The sequence below is a fragment of the Mustela nivalis genome (genome assembly GCF_964662115.1).
Source record: "Mustela nivalis genome assembly, chromosome: 20".
NCBI classification, from domain to species: Eukaryota; Metazoa; Chordata; class Mammalia; order Carnivora; family Mustelidae; genus Mustela; species Mustela nivalis.
This window is the reverse complement of record NC_139039.1, coordinates 10,485,562-10,509,377: the sequence shown is the minus strand read 5'-3', so window position 1 is coordinate 10,509,377 and position 23,816 is coordinate 10,485,562. Positions and strand designations below refer to the sequence as shown.

Here is a 23,816-nt window from a genome sequence, read left to right as displayed (position 1 = left end):
AGAATGAAGATAGCGTCAGGATTCCGGGGGATAACAGAGGAGAGAGAAGAAGGATCCTGTCCCCTGCCTGCCGTGCAAACCCTGTTCAGATCTTTTGCCTCATATATACTCATGAAGATCTCTAAATGCATAGCACTACTGACAAAAGACATCGGTTGCCTCTGGGAGGGAAAACATTAAGAGCAGAATTCGGAAGGAAGTGGATGCATGGATTACTCCGCTTGATATTCACCCAGTGTTTCTGATTTGCTAAAAGCAAGTTTAATGTATTTATACAATTTGTAAAAATGTAACTGATTCCGGAGCTCTGCTCTTTACAGGGAGCATATTTCATGTTATTGTAAGCACTAAAGAAAATTAAATCAATAAATCCACAGCCTGTAATTTGAGATACTCAATTGGAGAAAAAGACATTGTCTGAGAGGGAGGGGGAATCATTTACATCGAGAAAGACTCGTAAAGCTGTCTTCGCTCCAGCTCAACCATCCCACAATTTCGAATGACAGCAAGAGTTAAGCCTGAGGTGTAAAATTATCAAAGGGTTGTGGTGACACCTCAGAGCAAAAGCAGAGGCCAACTCCCACTTTGGTTCTTGAAACAGAGGCTCACGTGGAAAGCCACACAAAGCAAAGCGCTTCCTCTCGCAACTCTCTCTGTGTCCTTTTTCCTGGGAAAGTTTGGCTGGTTAGCAGGCAGAGACTGGCTGTCCGGAAGCTCAGTGACTGTTTCGCCCTCCCTGGCATTGATGTTCTCTGTGACCACTGGCAAGCCAATTAACCTCTCAAGCATCACCCTTTCGTGTGTAAAAGGTTAATAGTGCAGCTTGTTTGCAAAGTGCCTCGAGCCTTCCGTGAAGGGCACTACACGGATACCCAGCATCGCTGTTTGACTGGAGGGCCTTGTATTTTTTAATTATATGTTTGGTTGGATGGGTTATAGATTTTGTTGTGGTTGGACATTGCCCCATTCTCCCTGGTTACGCACAAAAGACTAATAGATAATCTCACTCTATTACCATCTTCTGGAGCCCCCTAGAGGGTTAGGAGAAAGGCAGAGGTTACAGATAAATAAGGCATTCTTCAGTTAATAAAAAAAAAAAAAAAAAAAAAAATCACGTGCATCTCCACTGCATAATAGCTGTGGATAGCAATTTATTAGGCCAAGTGTTTCATCAGCTGCTAAGCAGATTACGCTGGCAGAGACTCGGGGAATGATGAGTTGCTTTTTGTTTGTTTGTTTTCGTTCTGCTCCCCCACTAAATCTTTTCTCCTTCACGTCAGTGTAGAGCATTAGGAAGTGCCGTTAAGGTTTATTTCCAATGTGCTTGTGAGTATTTGGGAAAACGATTTTCTTCTCCAGGAATTCCTGAAACCCAGACTTCTCTGTCTATATCTAGTTTTTGAGGTTAAGCTCACTATTTTATTGTATTTGGAACAAATATGAATAATACTGGCCCTAGAGCAAATTGTCATGGACCTCATACTTTTTTTTTTCTCCCCCATCAGATTTACGGAAAAACTTTGAACAAGATCCACAGGGAAGGGAGGTTCCCATTGAAGGCATGATAGTGCTGCATTGCCGACCGCCCGAGGGAGTCCCTGCGGCTGAGGTAAGTGACTCGCAGGACCAGACCTGGTCCCAGGAGGGAGAGTGACATCCTGTGTGGTCTTTAGCAGAAGAGCCTGTGTGTGGCATTCTTGCTGTCCAGATCCATTTGCTAAAGGCGGTGAAGAAACAGTGAAGGAAATTAGTTGGAAGAAGAAATTGTCTCTTGTCTGCTCTGTGGTTGACAGAAAGCTCTTGCACGGTAGCCTGAGTAGGATTTAGTCCATGTTCTTGATTCTGGTGACCTCAGATGACACAGGTGGCATCTTTTATGTCCTCAGTCACCTTGGATGGTGTGATACACACATTGGGTCCTGGATTACCCTGAACTCTAACAGGCAAAGCCACGTGAAAAAGTGCTCAGGAAAGGAGATCAGCCCCTACTGCCAAGTCTCACCGACGTTTGTACTTGTGTCTTTCTTTACTTATGGGACAAATGTTCCTTGAACATTTATTGGGCTATAGGCCCTGTGCTGTCATGGTGGATATAAAAGGCGGATGGAGCCACAGGTCTTCTTCGCAGTGGGAGTCTAGAATCCAGAGTCACTCTGGTTTTTGCTCCCTGCGTGTTTTCTAGAAGGTCTACCATACCTTCTAGAAAGCATGCCACCATGTTTTCTAGAGTGTCTACCATATAATTGTCAGTGATGACATATTGTGGTCATAGGGAAGCCTTCCTAAGTCTTTCAGTCTCTCTTAAAAGATATCCTGATAGAGGAGTAATATTGTGAAGGCAGCAGTGGGGGCAGGGACAAGGAAGGATGAGGAACCCTTCCTAGAAATGATAGTTTTTCTAAATGGAGGCCTGGGTTGAGCAATAGATAGTCCATTTGGGAAGCTAGGAAACTTGTCCTTAAAGCCATGGCTTGTTTATTCATTGAGAAATAGAGATTTAAAAAAAAAGAAAGAACAAGAAGAAAAGGAGCCTTTGCTTCACATTTTTCACTAAAATTGCTGTGGGATTTTGTAATTGAAAGGACAAAAGAATAGAGAAAGGGGAATGGAAAAACACACACACTTGCATGTTTAGACAGAAAGCATGCTGGGTGGACACTATTCAAAGCTCAAGTAGTTCACAGAAATGAAGTAAACGGACTTGAAAATTAAAGTGAACCTTCCATGCATGATAGAAAATGATTAGAAAGGAAAATGCTTATTTTTAGATTTTTATTTAATGTGAAACAGAAAGATTTTTGATCTTCTTGTGCTCTCTTCTTGCTCCTTATAGAGCGTGCTCTGGCTTCCGGAGTGGGGAGGTGGGGCAACAGGCCATTAAGTGCACAGGGGAATGTGTCCCTCCCCTTCAGGACCCCCCCTCCAGTGTCCCTGGGAGTCTGACCTGGGCATAAGCAGTCTGCTCAACCCACCCCTGAAAATCCCGATTTGCAGATGTCCATGTGGACATGAAATCAGGGGGCGGGGTGGGGGGAGGGCTGTTTAAGTCAGTGCATTTCCCATTCTGCCTTTGACATCATATGACCCTTTTATTTTAACCACGTGTATGTTATTAGGAATAAATTTCAGAGCCAGGCTGGCTGACTTGAAATAGAGGGCTATTCCAAGGAGCATCCAGGCTGAGAGTGAGAGGAAAGCTGTGTTTCGTACATTGTCTTGTAGGATGATATGGAGAGTGTTTCAGCTACATGGTGGATTAATGAGCTTTTGTGGGGCCCTGACAAGCATTGATAGCATCATCATAATGCAAGAAAGCATCCCAATTCCATACACTTGGATTACCCAGGAATGTATGAGTTGGATACTATCTACATCCACACACCGATATTCACAGCCCTTTTAGCGTGCAATAGCTTACACAGTTGTTATTACCACCAACATCTGGGTTTTTGCTGAAGGGAGGGCAGAAGGAGAGAAGAAAGCTGAGCGAGAGAAGGTCAAGGATAAGGAAGGAAAGGGAGAACACGCAGACCCTTCTAAGTGGGTCTCCCCGGGTGGAGATACCCGCCCCTGCCCGTCACACGATCTTCAGATCTCCAGCGGCGCTCCACTCTGCATTCTGACCTCGCACTCAGGTGACTACCTGTAGTTCATGATTCTCCAGGATGGCAGTGACTGGGAACTCTGCTTGGAAATTGATCACTTACATCAATATCGTCACTGTAAAGGTTGAACCCTGTATCTTCCTTGAGTGGGGACATTCTTCCCTTTCCACCATGTGGTTCCCTTTCTGCCCACCTGCTGCGGGGGCTGCAGGGTCATCCCTGAATCCTGGCAGGACCCCTGGTGCATCAACTGGTCTTGTCCTGCAGTAACATGTGAGATCTCCTCCTTGGCACTTTGAAGACCTGTAAAAGTACTTCTTCTCTGTGAGGTAGAACTTCCTAGGCAACTAACTCCCCTGTACGAGCACAGAAGGTGGTTTGGAGAAGCATAGGAAGAGCTACCATGTATAGAATATCCCCACGTGCTGGGCACTGTGTTTAGTACCTTCTCTGTATTATTTCATTTGATTTGCCAAAGAGATGCTAGAAAAATATAGGGGTTTTCATGTCCTTTTTATAGGAACTTATCCAGGCTCTCAGATCTCAGGAAGCCAATCTAACCTTAAAGCTCAGATCTTTTTTTTTTTTTTTTCTTCTCTCTAATATTTTTTGTTGGTTTTTCATGAGCCTGTGGGTTCAGCCAGTTTCCTCAAGCCTTTTTGAAACTTGAGAGCCCCTCAGCCAGCAGTAACCTTTCTGTTTGCAATAGTCCTGGACTTTCAATCCTTAGAAATGGATTTTTCAGGGTAAAATTTCTTCTAGCTAATATGCCAATCTTAAACCTTGTGTAAATTATGTTCTTTTGTTTGAGAGAGGTAATCCTGTGGTGAAACGAAGAACAGCGCCAAATGAAAAAAAAATGGGGGTTTTGGGAGCTCAGGGGGGCAAGGAGCCTGGGTTTGATATTTCCTATATCCTAGGAGATAGGAAAGTACTGGATGTCCAGACATTCAGGGAGGAGGCCATGGAGGAGAAGAAAAAAGGACATATAAAAGGGCAAGGGAGAGATCCTAGGGTAATATCGACCTTCATTACATTTTTCCTACGTGTGGCATTGGCCATGACAGATCCCATTTTCACGAAAGGTCAGGCTCTATCACTTCCCGGTTCTGTGACCTCTACCAATTTACTAGCCACCGTGAACCTCAGATTCCTCATCCAGTAATAGGAGCCATGCTTTTTCCTTGTAGGATTGCTAAGACACAAAGAAGGAAAAGAATTTGAGAATATGCAAAACAGTTCTTAGTACTAAAGACATAGTAGAGATCACACACTTTGTTTTGTTTTTTTTTTTTTTAATAAAAGATTTTGTTTATTTATTTGAAAGACGGAGATCACAAGTAGGCAGAGAGGCAGGCAGAGAGAGAGAGAGAGGGAAGCAGGCTTCCTGCGGAGCAGGGAGCCCGATGCGGGGCTTGATCCCAGGACCCTGAGATCATGACCCGAGCCAAAGGCAGCAGCCCAAACCACTGAGCCACCCAGGCGCCCCGAGATCACACACTTTGATTCTCAGAGAAAATGTTAGAGCTCCACTGTGGTTGAAGATCCAGATTAAAACTGAGACTCTTAAGATATCTGACATATTTTCAGCCCCAAGAGAAATCTGAGAGCTGCTAAGACCATTCTCTTTACCCCACACCACCCATGACCTCTGCCTCCTGCCTGACCCTCTGTTCTTACTTCTCAAGCTCATCCAAGGACAAAGACATGCTCTCCACTTCCCTCTCTTTTAATCTATCACACGGAGGAAATAAATAGTTATTAACAGAAGCTGGTGACTATGCATGTTTGTTCACCTCGCTTACCCCTTGAAGAGCCTAATGTATGGTATCATTAGGAGTAAAACACTTTACAAAAAGTAGCATACAAACTGGAAGATTCTCACCAGATGCATTTACACACTGGTTTAGATGAAATAATAGGTCACATGCTCTTTGCAAAATACCTGAAATGTGAACAGATGATAATTCAAGTTTTTCTAAATGTCATGAGCTCCTCCTATAGTTGGGTGTATTAGAGCATGTTGTCTCTCTCCTGTTTGAGGTTCCATTTAACCTTAACCTTGGGACAGTTCTAACTAAAGAGAGCAACTTTAGTGTTTGACACTTGTTGTTTAGCTAAAACAAATTTGCTCTTTTCAAAACAATTCATTATCCCACACTGCACTTTTTTATACTCCCCAATTAAATGGAAAATCTATCTTTCATAAAAGTTAGAAATTATGTCCAATGAAAATCCGACATTTTAATGGTTTTCCACAGATTAAAATTGTAGAGTTCTCAATAAACCCTGATTTACTGATGTTGGCTATAAAATGGTTATTGCTGTTAATAAAGCCTGTAAATCTTAACAGGTTATATTTGCCTTGGACAATAAAACTTGCCATAAAGGCTTAGTGTCTAAGGCTAATTCTGCTCACATCAAGGTAAACAGCCTACTCAAAATAATTCAAGGTCTTTGAGAATTAAGGCCCCAAAGCTAAGCAACTGGCAGAATCTAGCCTTGAGCCATTGCATGCCAGGCACTGTTCTTGTTTCTACCTCACCAAGGAGTCAGGACGGTGCTGGAATTAGAAAATTCAAGAAGGTCAGGGGCCTTAGCTCAGTGTGGGTAAGAAGAAGGTTCCCTTTTTGCTGCTGGGCACCAAATCAGTTTCGTCATTGACTGATGATTAGGTTGGAATGCTTGTATAACAAGGGGAGGTTCCAAGAGTGGAGCGGAAGAATGTATTTTCTGTTTCATAAATTGTGTCAGAGTCCTACGAGTATAAGAAGCCAAATTATTGGTGGGGGTTTTGGAGGGGAGGCGGGGGCAGGGATCTGGGGGCAGGAGAGCCTTTCCTTTATAGAGGCCCAGGTGGAAATCAAAGGAATTTTGAGAACCTCTATTCATCTTGGTACATTTGGGCCATTTAACATGTTTTCTTACATTTGTGGAATATTTTTGGATCCCCTTTTTAAGGTAAAAGACAAAAAAGAAAAGCGGATTGTCTACTCTTCTTTGCCGTTAAGTCTCCCATGAGTCTGATGTTCTTGAACAGATCGGGAGGAGATGTGAACAGTGTCACGCTTTTTGGACTGTCAGGACATTGCCGAGGGACTCTCCCTTTCCCTACAGTGTGGTTGAACATTTTCCTGCCTGCTTGGCCCCCTGGCCTGGCTCTTTGGCTTTCCTAGAGGCTCTGGAAACTACTCATATTTTTTTAATCAAGTCCTTGCCTGCATACACCAGCTAGAACAGGTTTGTTGTTTGCAGTCGAGAGACCGGACTATTACAGTGCACCTAACATGTCTTTAAGGATGCCTTTGAACCACACCTCCAAGTGACCTTTGGAATAGAGCAAGTCACTACAAGCTAAAGTTATGGGACATTAATATCTTTTCTCTTTAGCTATAAAATCATCATTATCTGTAAAAGTTATGGGATGTTAGTATCTTTCTTCTTTACCTGCAAAATAATTATCTCTAATTATTCCTGATGTATAAACAGTGAAATCCACATCCTTTCTATGACTCATTTTAAATAATCCTGCCCAGACTCTTGGCAGCCAGCTTTTGAAGCAGAAGCCCTTTGCTCTTATCCCCTGTGAGGGTGTTCTTAATGAAAGGTTCATTTGTTTCAAATGTGTTCATTGGCATAAAACCCAGGAGAGAATCTTACGACATTGAACTGTTTAATACAAGAATCACTAGACTATTGTGTTTAACCTCAATCAAACAGACTATGAAATGAGGACTTTATTTTAAAAATAAGATTCTTAATAATCCACTAGAGAAATGTTAAGTGAGGTGCCCAAGTTCTGAAGCAATGAACCTCAGGTATAAATAATTAATCTAATTTGGTGCAGCCAAAGCAGAGAGAATGTCTAATAGTCCAGATAAACTTGGCTTTGAGGAGACTGACAATGAGGACCTTTGCAGAAAGCCACATTTGATTAGAATGTATAATATTGTAATAGAAACCTAATGGACTCTTAAGAAAAGAGAATGTTGAATTGGTTAAATACTAGTAATTAAGTGCCAGTAAATTACTTCTCTAAAAACATTTCTGCCAAAAAAAAAAATAATTGCTGTAGTAGGAGAGATGGGAGAATGAAGTTAATATAAGTTACTTAAGAGGTGACTGTCTACAGCCCAAATACCCTCATGGTTAAAACTGGTCCTTAACTAAATCTTATTAATGTACTGACTTTTACCACATCCTTAACTGGGAGGCTCTGTTTCTTCACTGAGGAAGAAAAGGAGAGAAGACATCTGAAGTTCCTGATTTGTATTTATTTCCATCTTTTCTTCTCGTTCTGTATTTCCCTGGAAGATAGAATTGCATTTCTCAAAGCCAAGGGCAGGGGCCCACAATGAGTTTGCAAAGGTTGCCTAGATGCTGGTCTTGCCTTCCTTTTTCTTTTTCTCTGCATCTCCTTGGTTAGCTGCACTCACCCCATCTCTTTCTTACCAAGCACTACGCTCTTTTATTCATGGTCCTATCTCTGTGTCTCCCCAATTTCTCCTTGCCTGGAATGCCCATGACTTTGGACATCTATCTATAGCATGCGTGGTCTTGGAGGATCCATCTTCACCCAGGCAGTTTCTGACTCCTACCCTGGCCATCCCAGCTGACAATGAGCTCTCTTACATAGAGACCCCTAATCTGATTGGTGTGGACTGCTCAAGGAAAGGCAGCATCTTCTTCCTCCCTCTGAAGACTTCTATAGCATATTGCTTTGAAGGTTATGTTTTCTCTACCCAGCCCAGTTCCTCTGTATTTACCTTTTCATGACTGTTTGTCTTATCTCCTCAAGGTAATTCTCCTCAAGATAGGAAATGCAAATTAAACTTTTCATTGTCCTTTCCCACCTCCCTTAGCTGATTAACACAAATGCACCTAGAAACATAGTAGATACCTGGCCAGTGTTTGTAACTTAATGGTTGAATATTTACACAATGGCTGTATGGTACATATAAGAATAAAATCTTTGGGGGGGGGGGCGGGGCAGAAGAAGACAGAGAGAACCTTAAGTGGGCTCCACACTCAGCAAGGAGCTGATGTGTGGCTCTGTCTCCTAACCCTGAGATTGTGACCAGAGCCAAAATCAAGAGTCAGACACTTAATCAACTGAGCCACGCAGGTGCCCAAGAATAAGCTCTTAAATTTAAGCTCTCACCTTAAAATTTACATAGATCTTCACGTATTTTGACTTATTGGGTTCTTAAAGCTACAATTTGTAGGTAGGCAAATATAGAAGTATCTCTGATATTTATTTATTATTGAACTGTAGTTGACATAGAATATTATCTTGGTTTCAGGTACGTGACATAGTGATTCAACATCTGTATACATTAGGAAGTGATCTCTACTATAAATCTAGCTGCCATCTGTCCACATACAAAGATGTTATATATTATTAACTATGTTCCCTATGCAGTATGTATCTTTGTGCCTTATTTATTTTATAACTGGAAGTTTGTACCTTTTAATTTCCTTCCTTGATTTTGCCCATCCTTCCACTGACTCCCCTCTGGGAAACACCAAACTGTTCTCTATATCTACGAGTCTATTTCTGTTTTTTTTGTTTTGTTTTGTTTTTAGATTTCATGTATAAATGAAATCATACAGTATTAGTCTTTCTCTATCTGACTTATTTAGCTTAGCATAATACTTTCTGGGTCGATCTATGTTATCACAAATGGCAAGATTTCACTTTTTTTTTTTTTGACAGATCACAAGTAGGCAGAGAGGCAGGCAGAGAGAGAGAGGAGGAAGCAGGCTCCCCGCAGAGCAGAGAGCCTGATGCAGAGCTTGATCCCAGGACCCTGGGATCCTCTTACCACTTTATAATTGGATTGCTTTCATTTTTGTTTGTTTGTTTGTTGTTGTTGTTGTTTGATGTTGAATTGTGTGAGTTCTCTTTATATTTTGGATATTAGCCCTTTATATTATTTGCAAACGTGTTCTCCCATCTAGTAGGTTGCCTTTCCACTATGTTCATAGTTTCCTCTGCTGTGCAAAAGCCTTTTAGTTTGATGTATTCCCATTTGTTTACTTTTGCTTTTGTTGCCTTGGCTTGAGGAGACAGATCCAGAAAAGTACTGCTTAGACCAATGCCCCAGAGCTCACTGCCTATGCTTTATCTAGGAGTTTTATGGTTTCTGGTCTTACATTCCAGTCTTTAATCCATTTTGAGTTTGTTTTTGAACATGGTATATGAAAGTGGGCCAATTCCATTCTTGTACATGTGTTGGTCCAGTTCTCCCAACACCACTTACTGAAGAGACTGTCTTTTTCCTATTGTATATTCCTGCCTCCTTTGATGAGCACTGATCATGTAAACTTGGATTTATTTTTGGACACTCTATTTTATTCCATTGTTCTTTGTTTCTGTTTTTGTGCTAGTTTTGATCACTATCGCTTTGTAGTATGGTTTGAAATCTGGAAGTTTGTAATACCTCCAGCTTCGTTTTTCTTTCTCGAGATAGCTTTGGCTGTTTGAAGCCTTTTGGAGTTCCATACAAACTTTAGGATTATTTATTCTAGTTCTATGAAAAATGCCATCGGTATTTCAATAGGGATTGCATTGAATCTGTAGATTGCTTTGAGTAGCGTGGGCATTTTAACCATATTAATTCTTCTCAATCCATGAGCATGGTTATTTTTCCACTTACATGTGTCATGTTCAGTTTTTTTCATTAATGTCATAATTATCAGAGTACAGGTCTGTCACCTCCTTGGTTAAATTCACTTCTAGGCATTATACCTTTTTTGATTCACTTGCAAATGAGACCATTTTCTTAATTTCCCTGAGAGTTCATTATGCAATGACTCTATTTACAGAGTCATTTATTCTGATATAAACTGGTGCAGAAACTACTGTATAGCTAACATTTATTGCATATACACTCAATGTCCGACGCAGTTCCCTGGACCTTCCTGACAGCTCTCTGAGGTAGATGCTGATAATCTGCCAGTTTTATAAATAAGGAAACTGAGGCTCGGACAGCCCTAAGCACCTCACTGGAGGACACAGTTGCTAAATGACTAACCCAATCATTGAACCCAGGTAACCTGGCTTCTGAGCCTGTTCTCTTAAAATCCATCTGATGAAGCTTCTCTATGTGTCGGACATTGCACGCTGGTTAAGATTCATTGCCTGGCATTAACTAGACCACCATCTCATTTCATGCATATTATAGCTAAGAGTATTAAGTAAGATAATGGCATCTGTAAATACATATGTGTGGCCCACTCGCAAGCCTATTGTTGCTTTTCCAGTTGCGGTGACACCCCATCTCCGGACGGCATTGGAATCTGCATTGTGTTCGAGTTCTAGAGATGGTTTTGCGGAGTGGCTCAGTGCCAGTGACACCTTTGAGTGGGCTTTGATGGGTGTAGAAACCCTACTAACAGAGCATCTCTTTATCCTCCTCTTCATTTTTTTTCCTTTGACAGGAAATGACATCCTTTATCCTTTCAGAAATATAAAATTTGCATATAGTATTTAAGGTTTCTCAAATTGGAAGAAGAAGCAAATGGATCAAGAGGGAAGGCGGTTTGGAGAAAAAAATCAGAAGGCTAGCAATCAGCCAATCAGTAGTACAAAATTTAAAGGAAAACACATAAGGAAAGGAAATGTATGACTTCTAAATTAACCTAATGAAGGCGGAGAGCCATTTCTCTGTCCTGCGCTTTTTTCACAGTTTAGCGGCAATAAACAGTCTTTATATCTTGAATTATGCAGAAGTAAAAGCAGTCTGGGAGGCCTCCACATAAAGCTGCGGTTCTGTAATTCAGCAGTAATGCTCCATGGACATGAATCAAGAGCTCCATCCCCGTCCTGCTGAGACAGCATGGATGTTCACGTGCCTGGGAAGCACAGCACACACCATCCTGATTCACTTAGCCAATGCCTTTGTTTTGTAGGCAGACCTCATGAAAACAGAAACACCGGGCCGCCGCTGTAATCAGCTTCTCCGGGTAATCTTTTGCCACGATCCCCAAATCCTGCCCGCTGTCTGTAGGGTCCTTTTGGGGAGACAGTGACGCTTACTGGAATGCCTTTTTTTTTTTTTAGTTAACTGTGGGGAGCTAAAAGGTACATCAGCTCCCCTCTCCCCCACCTCGGGACATCTTTCACATAACCACCCGTAAAATAGAGCGTGCCTATTTTGGCTTCATGGGGCAGGGATGTGCGGACTGAGCACCTGCCTGCAGGAGCTGCCAAGCTACCCCTCCCCCACCAGCCTGACTGCAGCTGTACTTCAGTTCCAGAATCTGTGCCTGTGGAGAGAAGCCTTGGTGGCCTCTTCCGCTGCACTGCATGGCACTCAAACGTCACTTCGTAAAGTCTAAAGGGGCTGCGATCTCTGTACAGCCACCTTAGGTTCAGTGCAGTGAGTACACTGCGTGAAAGAGAGTGACTTACTGAGATTTGGGTCTATCAGTTAAACTCCACCCCCTCCAAAAAAAAAAAAAAAAGAAAGAAAGAAAAGAAAAAAAATCCCTTGCCATGAGGAATTTTGGTTTAGATATAATGAGTCTTTCTTGACTCTGGTTTAGCTAAATTGGGCCTGTTCTTTAATGACTGATCCAGTATCAGACTTAGAGATCCGGCCGTCTGTCTGTCCTTCCAGTGGGATCTCTGTAGACATGTGTGTCACCCGTGTGCCATATTCCTCACCCTCCGTGCACTCCCAGCCCTGGTGCCTGCTAGTTACATGCGATGCTTTAAACCTTGATTTCCGTGTGCGGCAAGTGTCAGACGGACGATTCATGTGCTGGCTCAACAGTATCATTTGGAGATCACCTTCAGGAGGCAGCTCCAGCATTCTACTGCAGGGCAGGGAAAGAATGGACCCGGCATCATACTGCTCCTCCCCCCACCCAGATCACACAGGAGCAGTCACTCTGGGGCATCACTTCTGTATGAGGAGGCTAGGTAGTCAGTTTAATCTTTCCTCTTCACATTGTCATCTGTGCATGGCATTTCCTGTGCATGCCCTGAAATGCCACTGTTACAGATCTGGGTATGTTTACTTATTTATTTATTTATTTATTTATTTATTTATTTATTTAACAGACAGAGATCACAAGTAGGCAGAGAGGCAGGCAGAGAGAGAGGAGGAAGTAGGCTCCCTGCTAAGCAGAGAGCCTGATGCGGGACTCGATCCCAGGATCCTGAGATCATGACCTGAGCTGAAGGCAGAGGCTTAACGCTCTGAGCCACCCAGGTGCCCAATCTGGGTATGTTTAGAAAAGGTAAAGGATTATGTGGTAATGGACATTGTGCATTTGCCTGGGGGTGGGGGGGTAAAAAGTGTCTCTTTCTTCAGAGCCCAGGAACTCACATTCTCATTTTTAATTAAATCAGTCAAACAGGAGGCAGCAGGAATTGGTGCTATCGAGGGGTAACAGTAGAAAAGATGATAAAGCTAAGGGGGAAAAGAAGCCCCAAAGTGGAGATGGGAGCTATATATGATGGATTGTGTTTATATGCAATGGCATTCAATATTGTGTTTCGCCAAGATACTAGGCTCCCCATTAATGATCATCTTCGTTAGTGACCATGTATCGAGGACCACACGGCAGGCTCTCTGCTGTAGGCACTACCATCTGTCATCCTATTTCATTCTCTCAGCTGAATTATCATTTCCATTTTATAGATGTGAAAACTGGTGAAGTAACTTCCCCAAAGCCCCTCACACAGTAAGGGGCCATGTTTTCTTTGATTACAAAGTCCAAATCTTGAGATAATGAAAGTGTCTCTTGTTACTGACCATATGCCATGCATTTGGTAAGCAAGGAAGAAGAGATCCCAGCAGGGATGTATCTGATTCCAGTATTGAGTCCTATAGCTCATATCACCCTACCCACCCGTGGGTGCTGGGTCAGCTTTGTGGTATCGGGTATCAGAGCATGACTTCAGGACAACTCGCGGACAATCTCTTGTGTGGTCTAATACAGCTTTAATCTCCTCCTACTTTCACAGAAGGCTTCTTTGTCTCAAGACATCCAACAGTATATGAGAGACGGTCTTTATTCCTGACTAGCTCCAGCAACCAATAACTGGGATATAAATATGTAAATAATTATCTAAGACCATATACTCCCTATTAGAATAACAACAATCAAACAGAAGGTGTATAATTATTTCTGTTGGCCAGAGTGGTCAGCCAGGACTTGGCAAAATATAATTCCCATACAGGTTTGTGGAGGATGAGGAGGAAATCATTGCATGGGACATTCTGAGAGCAAGATCAGGATGGTTAAAAGCACGCAGCTGTGAAATAGCCTGGTTGGCCGGGAAGTCCAGCTGGTTTTGATTTGAGACAGGGTAAAGAACACGTGGGAGAATGACTGGGATAGACACTCTAGGTCGTAGGGAGGGGCCAGAGGAAACTTTGTCTGCCATCCTAAAAAACAGACTTTTTGCTCCTAAGTGGTGGGGAGCCCCTGAAGGATTTGAATCCGAGAAGTAAGACGCCCGATTTATTTGCTCGTGTGTTTTCTGTGTCCATATTTGATTTTTTTAAAAATACTATTTATTTATTTATTTGACAGGCAGAGATGACAAGTAGGCAGAGAGGCAGGCAGAGAGAGAGAGAGGAGAAAGCAGGCTCCCTGCTGAGCAGAGAGCCCGACGCGGGGCTCGATCCCAGGACCCTGGGATCATGACCCGAGCCGAAGGCAGAGGCTTTAACCCACTGAGCCACCCAGGCGCCCCTGATTTTTTTTTTTTTAAGATTTTTATTTATTTATTTATTTATTTATTTGATAGAGAGAGATCACAAGTAGGCAGAAGGCAGGCAGAGAGAGAGAGAGGAAGGGAAGCAGGCTCCCTGCTGAGCAGAGAGCCCGATGTAGGTCTCGATCCCAGGACCCTGAGATCATGACCTGAGCTGCAGGCAGAGGTTTAATCCACTGAGCCACCCAGACTCCCCCATATTTGATTTTTTAGTGCAAGGACCCCCTAATGAGATTGTAACAGGGAAGCCTGTAGGAAGTTTTCAATCCATGTGTGTCTATGTCATTGTGGGACCTCGCTTTTTCAAGACTATTTGCACTTAATGGGGAACTGGCAGAAAAGTCTCGAGAGGGAGACTGGGAAGCCTGCTTTCAACAGCACCCTGACCACCTACCCGCCCTCTACCACCCGGGCAAGTAGCTGGCCTGTCTTTCCAAAGCCTCTTGTCACTCCTGCACGTGGAAGTGCAGGCAACAGGGACATCTGCGTTCACCAGCCTGGATGCTGACGCCGCCGAGCACGAGGGCCTGGATTCCCTTCGCTCCCACCGCACAGCTCACCGAACGCGGGCCCTCCCCTCCCCTGCTTCAGAGCAGAAGTGGCAGCTGAAGAGAAGGGTCGCCGTCTGCCTGTGGGTAGATGCCCCTGCGGCAGCCCTCCCGTTCTGTGTTCAGCGTGGGCTTCCCGAACTATCTGACGAAGCCTTTGAGGTACCCTTTACCTGCTTTGTGCTTGCTCCACATTCTCCTTGAAACGTGCCGAGCTCCTTCTGTTGGCCGGCGACTGGGAGCCCATTAGAGAGGCCTGTGCGGCAGCTCTGGCTTTTCAGGCTGTCCCACGTCGTTGGGTACTTCGCTAAAGCCCGGGTTTTCGGGGCAGACAAAGGACAGTGGCGTGTTGTCATTATTTCTGGGAGGCAGGATCTTTTCATCCAGATGATGTGGATATCCTCTCAAAGGTTCTTTGGAACCGCAGTCGTGGAAAGAGCTTTTGTTTTCTCTCAGATTACCTCTGCAAGGCCTCCTGTGAAGTGAGTTTTCCCTCACACCCTCCCCTTTCCCCATTGTCTCAATGACCCTTTGCATCTGCTGTCGCCCCACATGTGTTTTTTCAGTTGGGCTTTATCCAGCCGTGTGTCCTCCTGCTATTACGGCTTCCCTCCCCGCCTGCATTTAGAGTGTGGGGACCATTATTCCTTTGATTTGCCTGCTTTTAAGTCTCAAATCTGCCTCTAATTCACTTCTCTACCTGGGCCTCATCAGGCTCTCATTACTGGGTTTTCATCCTGTTTCCTGCTTTCTATTGACTTTCTGGCTCCCGGAAGCCACTGTGGGTCCTGACGCAATGGAGGATAGCTTCTATCAAAGAGAATTCCTTTCCCTTTTCTGGGACGGGTCACTCAGTACTTAACACTGACCCAGACTCGGAGGAGCATGGAAGAGAGCGGGGTTCTCAGCCTGATACTGACATTTGGGGCCTGTTACTCCATTGTGGGGGGGAGGGCTACTCTGGGGGGGATGTTTAGTGGCGTTCCTGGCCTCTACCCATTAGACACTAGCAGCACCTTGACCTTCACACCCCATTTTGCGACCACCAGAAATGTCTCCAGACCTTGCCAAATGTCACTCCTCACTGAGAATCCCTGAGACACGGAGTTCTTGCTGTAGGTTAGAATCCCACTAAGATGCTGGACGCACAGTGTCTAACCCACTAGCTACCGTATTGCAGGTGCTCGTAATTTTTGGTTGGACTGAGCCCAGCATCAACCCGTAGCTGTTCACATAGGCCTGCTGGCCTGTGATTACATCGAGGCGGTGAAAACCATGCTGTATTCATCTCCATAGCCAGCCCCCAGCACAGTACCTGGCAGGTAACAGGCACTCAAAGTACATGTCAAGGGAGTGCTTACATGGAAAGAGGAGGCAGGGAGCTCCAGTAGAAGTGATTGTTAGATTTTGATGATTCATTGAGGAGCTACACATATTGGGTGTATGAGCTGACCCGCCGGTGAAGGGTGAGAGGACCTTAGGCAAGAAGAGACAGATAGAAAGGAAATCAGTATGAGAAGCACACGGAGGCAGGCAGCTGTATGTTCTATTCCCTAAAGACTGGTCATCATCAGCCCTCTGCCTCTACTCCTCAGATGGCCCAGTTTGCTTCCCGTGGTGGGGGAAAGAGCCACATCACACAAGGGTGGGTTGCATCTGTGGACTTACACTGGTGGCTCAAAAATGTCCGCCCTGGATGAATCCTGTCAAGCCACCACCCTGCAGTGGAAGCCCCCTCAGAGCAGAGGGCCTGCTCACAACCCCAGAAAGCTACACAGCGGGGAGGAGCATGTGTGTCTGGAGTGTGTGCCTCAGTCCCCACGAGGGTGGTCCCTTCAAAACCCGAGATGTCCAGCAGCATCGTGTAGCTCCTCTTGACATGACAGGAGAGGAAACAGGATGTGGGTCCCACATGCTCTTCTCAGCCTCATAACTGGGAAAAGTTAGAATCCCTTGGAATTTCTTTAAATGGAACAATTACCTTTCCTACTTGAAAGGCAAGGGATTGGGGTGGGGGGACAATCTTTTGGAGGTCCCTTAAAATCCAAGGGAGGCATTATTTACTATCAGCATATTATTTAAAAGGATGTGTCTTGGAATCACAAGTCAGGCAGGTACGGCTTAATCCAAGTCCCGTCTTTTGTCAGCTGCATGATCTTGGGCTCATTCTGTAACTACTTCCTGAACTTCAGGGCCCTCATATGCAAAATGAGATAATAACGCCTCAGAAGGGTGCTGTGAAGATTGACTTAAATAATATAGCATTTACTTCAATTCTTAGCACTTAGTATGGTCAATGGATATTGTTACTGGTTCTTGTATTAGACAATGGAATCTATTAATGCCTTATTTTTTAAAAATTTTCCTCTTTGCTCATAGTATACCACTCACTAGTTTGAAGACCTAGGCCTGCCTCTGTGTTTCTGTCCCACTATCACGGGTTCCGACGTAAGGTCGTGTTGAGGTTTGCCTCTATTATGCCGTCTTCCTAAAACCCTATGGTCCAACCTCCCCCCCACCCCCACTGCACTGTCAAAGTTGATCATATTCCAGTCATGGCTAATGCGTCGTTTCTAAGCCATCACCCTCTCTCTCGATGTTAGGGATGGAGCCACTGTGGGAATCCTGTTTTCTCGGTGACAAATCCATTTACTTTCAAAGTAAAACAATGAAGAATGTGAACAAGTTGATTTTGTCATTGGAAGTGCTCTGTACCAGTCAAGGTGGAAGATCCAGAATCAATATGACTAATGGGTCCAAGCTCTAAGAGATAGAGTCAGCAAAAAGGATAAATTATCACTTCCCCATGCCTCCGGGACGGCAATTTCTTCTCCCCGCCGGCTCTGTGATAGCCGGCGCTGTGCCCTCCGTCGTGGCTGTCAGCCCCATCGCAAGCCGAGACGGGGAAGCACTTGGTCCATACATCCAGGGTGTCGAGCTTTGAGTCATTTTTATGTTTGTTTGTTTCCCCTTATTACTTTCTTTGGCTGAGTAAAATCTCTATTACTTTGGGCTCAGGAACGGAGAATGTGCGGTGAACACCCAAGGCGTACATTTTATTTTATTTTTATTATTTCTTGTGATGACTTCATTATTCCCCTATGCCTGAGTTTTTCCAAAATTGTTTTTTTTTTTTTTCCCCTTCCTCTCTCTCTCAACATTCTCTTCTTTGGCTTCGCCATTTCTTCCTTCACGCTGCGTGATACTGAGCTTGGCCATTGCTTGGCCTCTCTCTTCAGAGCAGTGAATGGTTCCAACTTCTGAATTTCACAGACCGGTAAAATCCCTCCCCTCACCCCTCTCTAAGAGGAGGGACTGGCTGATTGTTGCCAACTTTTAACTTTTTTTTTCCCCCCAGGGAAGGACATTATGATACCATAACGGCCACTTTCCATAATCATCATTTCATTTAGATAAGGACATTGAAAAACAACATGCAATCTAAGAATTACACATTTTAGATAAATTTTGTTCTGTAAATAATGCATCATACTGGTCTCATTTTGCAGAACTAAAAAAAAAAAGTCATTCTGGACGATGCGTTTTGTGAATGAATGATGTCTGTCGCCGTCTTCGTGGAACACTGGTAGGGAACACTGCTAGAGGCCATCGAAAGTGGACACAACAGTTGAAGGTTCTTTTTTCTTTAACCAATTCCTGTGCATTATTCTCATTTTCAGGAGTACCGCTCTAAACATTTTGTTGCCATGTTTGCATTGAAATTATCACTGCCCAGAAGAGAAATTATCTTCCATTTGCATTAAAAGCCGTACATCAGAGTTTTTAGTTTATGTAAATATCCACTGGGATGTCATATCAGGCAGAGCCCATTAAAGTGCCAAGCCCGTGGAAAACACCCTTGTTACATGTTGTTACATGCGTGCCTGCTGATTCGCCTTTAAGATGGATAGCGTGCGTCATTCATTCACAACATGCATGACTTAGGTCTGTTTTGCTTTTGCCTTTGACTTGTACATTCATTAACATATCAACAGATAAGGGTTCAGACCTTCTTTTTGACAGTCCCTGGCTGAGTGATCTTGGACAGATTTCCTTTCTCTAAGCTGATTTCTCTGCTGGTGGGAATGAAAGTGGTGATAATGCCCACCTCTGGATTGTTCTAAGACTTAAGTGAGAGGAAGTATGAAAGAATGACCATCCCCTGCCTGGCACGTCGCTTGATGGGGTTCACACGCATTCCCTTACTCTTTTTCATTTAACTAGCCAGCACTTTTTTCAGAGAAAACCTAAACGGGGCGTTTTAAAACGGTTCACAGTCTTTCTCCAAATTAACTAATTGCTGTGTTTCTTCCCTCTGCACAGTCAGCCAGCTGTTTTGAGTCACATTCCATATATGTATTTGACGACATTAAACCTCCTTGTTAATTTATTCTTTAAAATAGGGCCTTTTCAATTACGGAAATGTTAATTATTATTTATCACGCCTTAATTATTGTAATCGACCACACGCTTATTTTGAGTGTGTGTGTGTGTGTGTGTGTGTGTGTTTCAAACCTGCAGTCTGTGAACGTCCGCCTTTGATAGCCTTTTATCTGTTTTTTTCCCATCACCATTTCATACCCAGCCCTGACAGGGTTCTCCGCGGTGATGCGACGTACAGCTGCTTCACTGAAAAAACATAAACTTGCCTTGATTTTTGAGTGTTCTGCAGAGGTCGGTACAGTGTTATAAAATATCTTTAAAACTCTATCACTTGAAAAAAATTTTAGGAATGTGCCTTTCAGATACTCTTTTATCAAATGTTTAACACAGGGTTTGGCACTTTAATGGGCTCTCCTCGGTGTTCTAGTGGATATCTACATAAACTCTGATGGTTTATTTACTACTGTAGCTTTTAATGGAAATGTAAAATAATTTCTCTTCTGGGCAGGACTGATTTCATTGCAGACACATCAACAAAATGTGAAATCCACATAAAAAAGCAAAGTTGGAAGGATCACTAAAGCTGGGAGAGTCATTGCTGCATATTTTAGATGGGCTAGTGTATTTATGGTTCTTGTACACATACTGTAAAATGTAATGTGGCAGGATTGCTATATTGTAATAAAACAATGTGGTGCTTGCTGAAGAAAAAAAAAATGGGGTCTGGTGAATTATAGCGTCATTGTACCTTGTTTCCCGTTATTGAAAATGGAGTATGATTATTAAATGCGTGCCGTGTGCATTTTACACACTTAGTTATAGATCTTGGTTTTTATGTGTGCCTGGAATATCAATATTTGCTTTACTTTTAAGGAACATTAGTTACAAATACAATAAGTGTGTTTCATTTTTCATCGAAGACATACCAGCTTCAGTTCTCAAGTCAGAGTGTGCAATATGTGTCTCGATGATTATTGATCTAAGAGCCCCGCTGAAAGTAAGCAAGACTGGTTTTGTAATAAGCAAACACGGGTGCCGCTGCTGCTCTCTGAAACCCGTGAAACTGGAGTGAGTGGCAATGAATAAGTGTTTAATTAAATTGCTCCTTGGCATTCGCAGGACTGTCTTTCAGCTGTGGTTTAGAACCTGTGGGGTCTCTTTTTCCTCTTGATGTATGTGAGGCATTCTCATTAATACCGACGGGAACCATAGGCACTGAGGGGGCAGCTGACCCCACGTTCCACTGTGTCCGCAGAATATCTCCTGGAATTTTCTCCCTTGGGCCACTCAGATGAGGGGGAAAAAAGGCAAAGAGGAAGGAAATCTCAACGTTTAAGAAAGTCCCAAGGTATAAACTCTAGGCATTACTCTCAATCACTTACAGATGCTAAAATAATCATCATAATATCTTAGAAATCCTTAAAAAATGTCCACTTGCATTTTGTGGTGGGACTTAGTTTCAAATTGTAATTATAACCAAAAGATTAAAATATAGCCTCCCGTTGGAATTTAACTCTGATTAGCTATATGCATATATGTGATTATGGTGCTTGGTAAACCATGGAAACCATGCTCCTAGGCTAGAAGTGAATGAAAATGATTAATTAGATTCTGTAAGGTGTTGCGTTTATAGCAGGGCACACATAGCCTTCAGCTCATTTGGGTTCAAAGCCATCTGAAAGATAGGAGTGCTTGAAAATGATTAAAGCAGAGCTAGCAAGGTACAATTTCCACTTGCTGTGTTGCTCTTCCTTTCCCTAGAGCACCGACTAGGAATACATATCATCCAGGTATCCTCAGTGCTTGCAAGAGATATTTCATTATTTCTCTGTTTGAGTTCAAACGTTTTCGGGAGAATGCTATCGGGCAAACCTCTATATACATGTATATGAAACTGCCTTGCTGGTTTGTAATCGCTTGTGTGTTTGCCCGGACATCTGACGTGTTGGTGCTAGAGATAGATTCACTTAGTAAAGTTCTGCAGACCGACTCTGAGCACTTAACACTCAGTGCTCCTAATCTAGCAAATGCGAACTCTCCGTCTGTAGAAACCAATGCTCCACTCCCGCCTACCCTTCATCACCCATCCTCTGGGAAATGGTTAAGAAGGCAACAACTGCATTCATCTTTCCAAATGAAGTGCAGGTGAGAACAAATGTATTCGGGTATCTTTAAAATCAAAATGAAAAGAAGCGGAAAAAAGCTTTCCGTAGGTTCTGCCATATTAGCCTCTTCTTCCCTAATTCTTTTTTTTTTTCCTAATAAGATTTTATTTATTTATTTGACAGACAGAGATCACAGGTTGGCAGAGAGGCAGGCAGAGAGAGAGGAAGGGAAGCAGGCTCCCTGCTGAACAGAGAGCCCGATGGGGGGTTCGATCCCAGGTCCCTGAGATCATGACCTGAGCTGAAGGCAGAGGCTTTAACCCACTGAGCCACCCAGGCGCCCCCTTCCCTAATTCTTTGTATGTGCTTTATACACACCCTCTAGAGTAAAACCCAATGACCTTTAAGGTAGATTTCCGAGTTCTGAACAATAACGTTCAGACATATTCACCTGGTCTAATTAATCTAGTAATTTCTGCCCTAATTTGTTTGATTCATCATCTTGCAATGACAGAGGAGCCGGGGGATAAGGGTGATTGGGTGGGGGCTGCAGATTCTTAATGTACTCAGGGCATCCTTGTTGTATTAATTTGTCATTATTCCCCTCATAGCAGTCATGCTGTCTTTTGCCCCGGTGAATAATTTATAGTGTGTGGGTCTTCTTCTGTCCAAGCCATCTTTACTTAGCAAAATCCAGCCCTTTTGTTTCTGTGGAAAATAACCCAGGATTTTCAAATAGTCATCATTGCAGGATATTTCGAATGCCATTCTCCAGTTGCTATTACTTTATGAAAATAATATACTCCCCTTTTGTATTCACTGTCACTCTGTATTTTTTCTTTTTTGAAGGAAAGGTGTGCATTTGGTCTTTATGTGACAGAGAATACCATATTTCATAGATCTTAAGATGACAGCAGTTGTAAGAAGAACCATTACTTTATATACCACTGAAATGAGGCCACTTTTTAATTTTAAGATGTTAACTATAAAACCTGTCCTGATTTCAAGGTGTCAAAATGAAAAGTATGCATGTACATTATAGAATCAGAGAAATATGTACTGTGTCTACTCTGACTTTTCTTTCTTTCCTTTTCCTTAGTGTTGATGCTCAGAAACTTTGCAACTCAACAAACAGTGGTTTTTAAAAACAAAACACAAAACTCTGTATTTAGTGTTCTAGGAAATGGATCAGGTATTAAAATACTAGGTACTACATAACCCTAGCGCGATTTTTTAGGTTCATAAAGAAGTTAGGTTTAGGAAGAGAATAAAGAACAAGCCTGTTGGGCGCCTGGGTGGCTCAGTGGTTAAGCCGCTGCCTTCGGCTCAGGTCATGATCTCAGGGTCCTGGGATCGAGTCCCGCATCGGGCTCTCTGCTCAGCAGGGAGCCTGCTTCCTCCTCCCTCTCTCTCTGCCTGCCTCTCTGCCTACTTGTGATTTCTCTCTGTCAAATAAATAAATAAATAAAATCTTAAAAAAAAAAAAAAAAAAAAAGAACAAGCCTGTTATCACAGACACCCATGAGAAGCTGGCCTAACCCTGTAACACAATGTGAGCCTTAACCCTTGGTGATACAATGATTAGAAGTTTCCAACAGGGTGGCCTCTTCTAGAGGTTATCTGTGTATCTCCTAGAACTGATGATTGTCAAATCTGGATAGAATTATACTAACTTGTCTAGAGTTGTCCAGCCCCCATTGAGAGGTGAGGAGACCTGTCTTAGAATGCAAACACAGTTCTTAGAATGTCTTAGAATGCAAACACGGAAGTTCCTGTCTGATACTCGGACCTCCCGGTGGTCATTCTTACTCAGTTTCCTTGGTGTAGAGACGGGGAGCAGACCTGTGGTATGGTTTCCGTCCGGAACTTCTAACCCGTGCCTTTTGCATTTGCTGTTTTTCTCCCAAACTCCCAGCACCCTTTCAATAGAAACCGGTTTTTTCTACTAAATAATGGCAGCAGTGTCTTGCGTTCTTTTAAATCAAGGAGTAGAAAGCTACTTAACATGAGCACTTTCCTACATTTTGAATCACTCATTCTTCCCATAATTAGAAAAGGGGGTGCTTTCGTTTCACAAAAGTGAATACAAACTCTAGCGCACAGCTTGTAACCTCTGTGCTCTAATAGATCATCGGTTTAGGACAATCTTCAGTTCCCCTCTGAGTCATAAGAGTATTGACATCATTATAAATGAGGGACTTGTATGATGCCTAGGCCCAGACTTGTATTATCTTTTGGGGTAACCATAAGATTTTTGTCTGTCTGTTTTCCCCTCCTTTTTTTTTTTTTTTTTAAGATTTTATTTATTTATTTGACAGAGAGATCACAAGTAGGCAGAGAGGCAGGCAGAGAGAGAGAGGAGGAAGCAGGCTCCCTGCTGAGCAGAGAGCCCGATGTGGGGCTCGATCCCAGGACCCTGGGATCATGACCTGAGCCGAAG

The 23,816-nt window shown here is 43.2% G+C and overlaps 1 protein-coding gene across 9 annotated transcripts in view; it reads left to right on the top strand.

Moving 5' to 3' along the window:
• UNC5D (unc-5 netrin receptor D) overlaps positions 1-23,816 on the top strand; it is a 562,020-nt gene that overhangs the window by 339,837 nt on the left and 198,367 nt on the right. For all 9 annotated transcript variants that reach the window (XM_082715458.1, XM_082715460.1, XM_082715461.1 and 6 more), the window contains exon 4: positions 1,506-1,609. In XM_082715458.1, the coding sequence (XP_082571584.1) occupies positions 1,506-1,609 (104 nt within the window). The remainder of the gene's footprint in view (positions 1-1,505; positions 1,610-23,816) is intronic.